General features: G+C 36.4%; 1 protein-coding gene across 1 annotated transcript in view; it reads left to right on the top strand.

Moving 5' to 3' along the window:
• The window catches only part of LOC110025298 (pentatricopeptide repeat-containing protein At5g66520-like), a 1612-nt gene extending 650 nt beyond the window's left edge, over positions 1–962 (top strand). The window contains exon 2 of the mRNA XM_020725714.1: positions 5–962. Within this exon, the coding sequence (XP_020581373.1) occupies positions 5–872 (868 nt within the window). The 3' untranslated portion in view covers positions 873–962. The remainder of the gene's footprint in view (positions 1–4) is intronic.
• Positions 963–2756: the final 1794 nt, after the last annotated feature.

The following is a 2756-nucleotide window of genomic DNA, read 5'->3' as shown; positions in this document are numbered from 1 at the left end:
AAAGGACTTTCCGACTCTCGGCCTCATGGAGCTCTTTGTTTGCCGGCTTCGTACAGGCCGGCCTCACCAAGACGGCGCTAGCCATCTTTCATAAGATGGCTCGGCAAAGCGTCCAGCCGAACGAGCCTCTGCTTGTAAGCACTATATCGGCTTGCTCCCAACTCCGAGCATTGGAACATGGCCGATCTGTCCACCGCTACATAGAAACCCTAGGCATCAACATAACCGTCATTATCGGCTCCGCCCTGGTCGACATGTACGGAAAATGCGGCGGAATAAAAGAAGCCATACATATCTTCAACACAATGCCAGAACGAAACATCTATACCTGGAACTCGATAATCACGGGTCTCGCCATGAACGGTGCCGGAAGACAGGTCCTAACGCTCTTCTACAAAATGACGCTCGCCGGAGTATCACCCAACAACATAACATTCATTGATTTGCTCAGCGCTTGTAGCCACAACGGTCTAGTCGAAGAAGGCCGAATGGTGTTCGACGAAATGACTAGGGTTTACGGCATCGTCCCTGACGAGGAGCATTATGGGTGCATGGTGGATTTGTTGGGGCGTGCTGGTTTAATTGAAGAGGCTTTGGATTTCATCGGGAGGATGCCGATTGAGCCGCATCCGGGAGTGTGGGGAGCGCTGGCTGGAGCTTGTAGGATCCATGGTGAGATGGAGCTTGGTGAAGAAATCAGCAGATGGTTGATCGAGCTTGAGCCAAGCCATGGCGGGAGATACATACATTTGTCGAATATATATGGAGATGGTAGAAGGTGGAATGAGATGGCAATGGTGAGGCGGGTGTTGAAAGAGAGACGGGCGGTGAAGCCTCCTGGCGGTAGTTCGGTGGACGTACAGCATGACTAAAAAAATGTATTATTTTTAGGCTGTATTTACAAAAAGCACACCCAATTCCTATGTATTTATAGGGCTAACATCTAACTTCTAATTTTTACATTTGGGCATTTACATACATATAACTCAATTTTATTTAGCATAAAGCTCTTAAATAATCATATTTACCTATAAAGACTTCCAAAGATTAAATTTACGCAAAAAGGTCATTATTACGATTTCGTCCGCCTACGTCCAGTTAGCCCCGACTCGACTCATTGCTCGTGAATCAGTTCAGTTTAAAAGTATTTAATATAAAATATATTCAAAATATAAAAAATTTCATAATTTTGTTTTTTAATTAGCAAAAATGTTTTAAAAATTGATATTTAACTTTTTTTTAATTAGATTGTTTCTTATTATTTATCTCATAATTACTCAAACATTTGGCATTTTATTATAATATTTGCTTAAATAAATATTAGTTTCGCTCCTTCATGATAAACAAGCCGGCGCATGAGCTGGCTCAAACTCGTAAAAGTAAGCTTATGATCGAGCTTGAATTAGATTAATTAGTCGAGCTCAAGCTGAGAGTAACTTTTGCTAGACTCCTCAAACTTGTTCACCACTAGTTATGAATATAAGAAAATAAAATTTAGATGTTAGATATGCAAATATATAATAAGTGGGTGGTATGTATGTAAATTCCCTAAATAAAATTCACAACATTATTGAAATATGTATTGAACGTGCAAGTTCACAAATGGCCTTGGTGACATATTTTGGGGGTATTCAAATGAAGCAAATGAAGAGAAATATGTTCATATCATAAATAAAAATATATTGCATATATAAAGTTTTTAATTACATTCACATCATTCAAAATATTGATATTTACAAATTAGGCATCAAGATATATATATTTTTTTTTTTCGATTCTATGTACCTACAGACTCCAGCACCAGACAACTGAGAAATTCATGAAAATGAAAGAGGGTGGTTAATTTGTAAATAGCAAGGAATGCAATTGCCCCAATTATTTTTGAACATATTTGCATGCATACCATTATATCTTATGTATTTACATATTGACCCGTAAACTTTAAGTTTGACACATGTTGCATTTTCGATGCATGAAAAGGTGTATTTCACGTGTTAAAAATTAAAGAATTGGTTATTTTGATGTGATTGGAAAGTATTAGATGGTATAAATTAGCACGGTTAAAGTTTATATGTTATATTAGGAATTGAATTGGATGGTGTGTATGTAAATCTGATTTTAATCTTTGTAGTCTTCTAGTATAATTTAATTATTTCATGCCAGAACGAGTAAAACACGAATAAATAAATTTACACGAATAAATAAATTTATATTCGTGTTTGACTCGTTTATATATCGAACACGAAGTATTCACGAACAACGAGCCGTTTTGAGAGTCTTACACTAAAGAGAGAGAGTTTTCATTGTACGTGCAGAAATCCATCATTTTCATGCCGAGGTAAAATGAAATGTATAAATATGAAAGTTGAGGGGTGAGATAATTAAATCCATAACAATTGAGTGCTAATTATGTAAATTTCTCAAAAGTGTAAAGCAGTGGTGGAAGGATATAGGAATCACTCCCTAAATTTTTTGTTAAACACATTACTATCATATAATACGTCAAAAAATTTGCTCCTTGCCCCCCTCTCCCTCTTCCTTTTAGACTTAACTACTTAATAATAATTTAATTTCACCCCTTCTTTTCGAATTCTATTTCTACTATTGTTTTGAAGTGCAAGCAAAGGAACATCGAGCTTTCGAAAGTAGAAAGTTCGGTTATATATGTATGCTCAAAAAATGTCTGTGTGAATCTTGATAGATTCGACGGTAAAGAGGAAATAATAGATAAGATATCTGTTGGAACTAATCTTTCT

This window comes from Phalaenopsis equestris, unplaced genomic scaffold (genome assembly GCF_001263595.1).
Source record: "Phalaenopsis equestris unplaced genomic scaffold, ASM126359v1 Scaffold000297, whole genome shotgun sequence".
Taxonomy (NCBI): Eukaryota; Viridiplantae; Streptophyta; class Magnoliopsida; order Asparagales; family Orchidaceae; genus Phalaenopsis; species Phalaenopsis equestris.
Note: the sequence above shows the minus strand (reverse complement) of the source record. Positions and strands in the feature narration are given on the sequence as shown.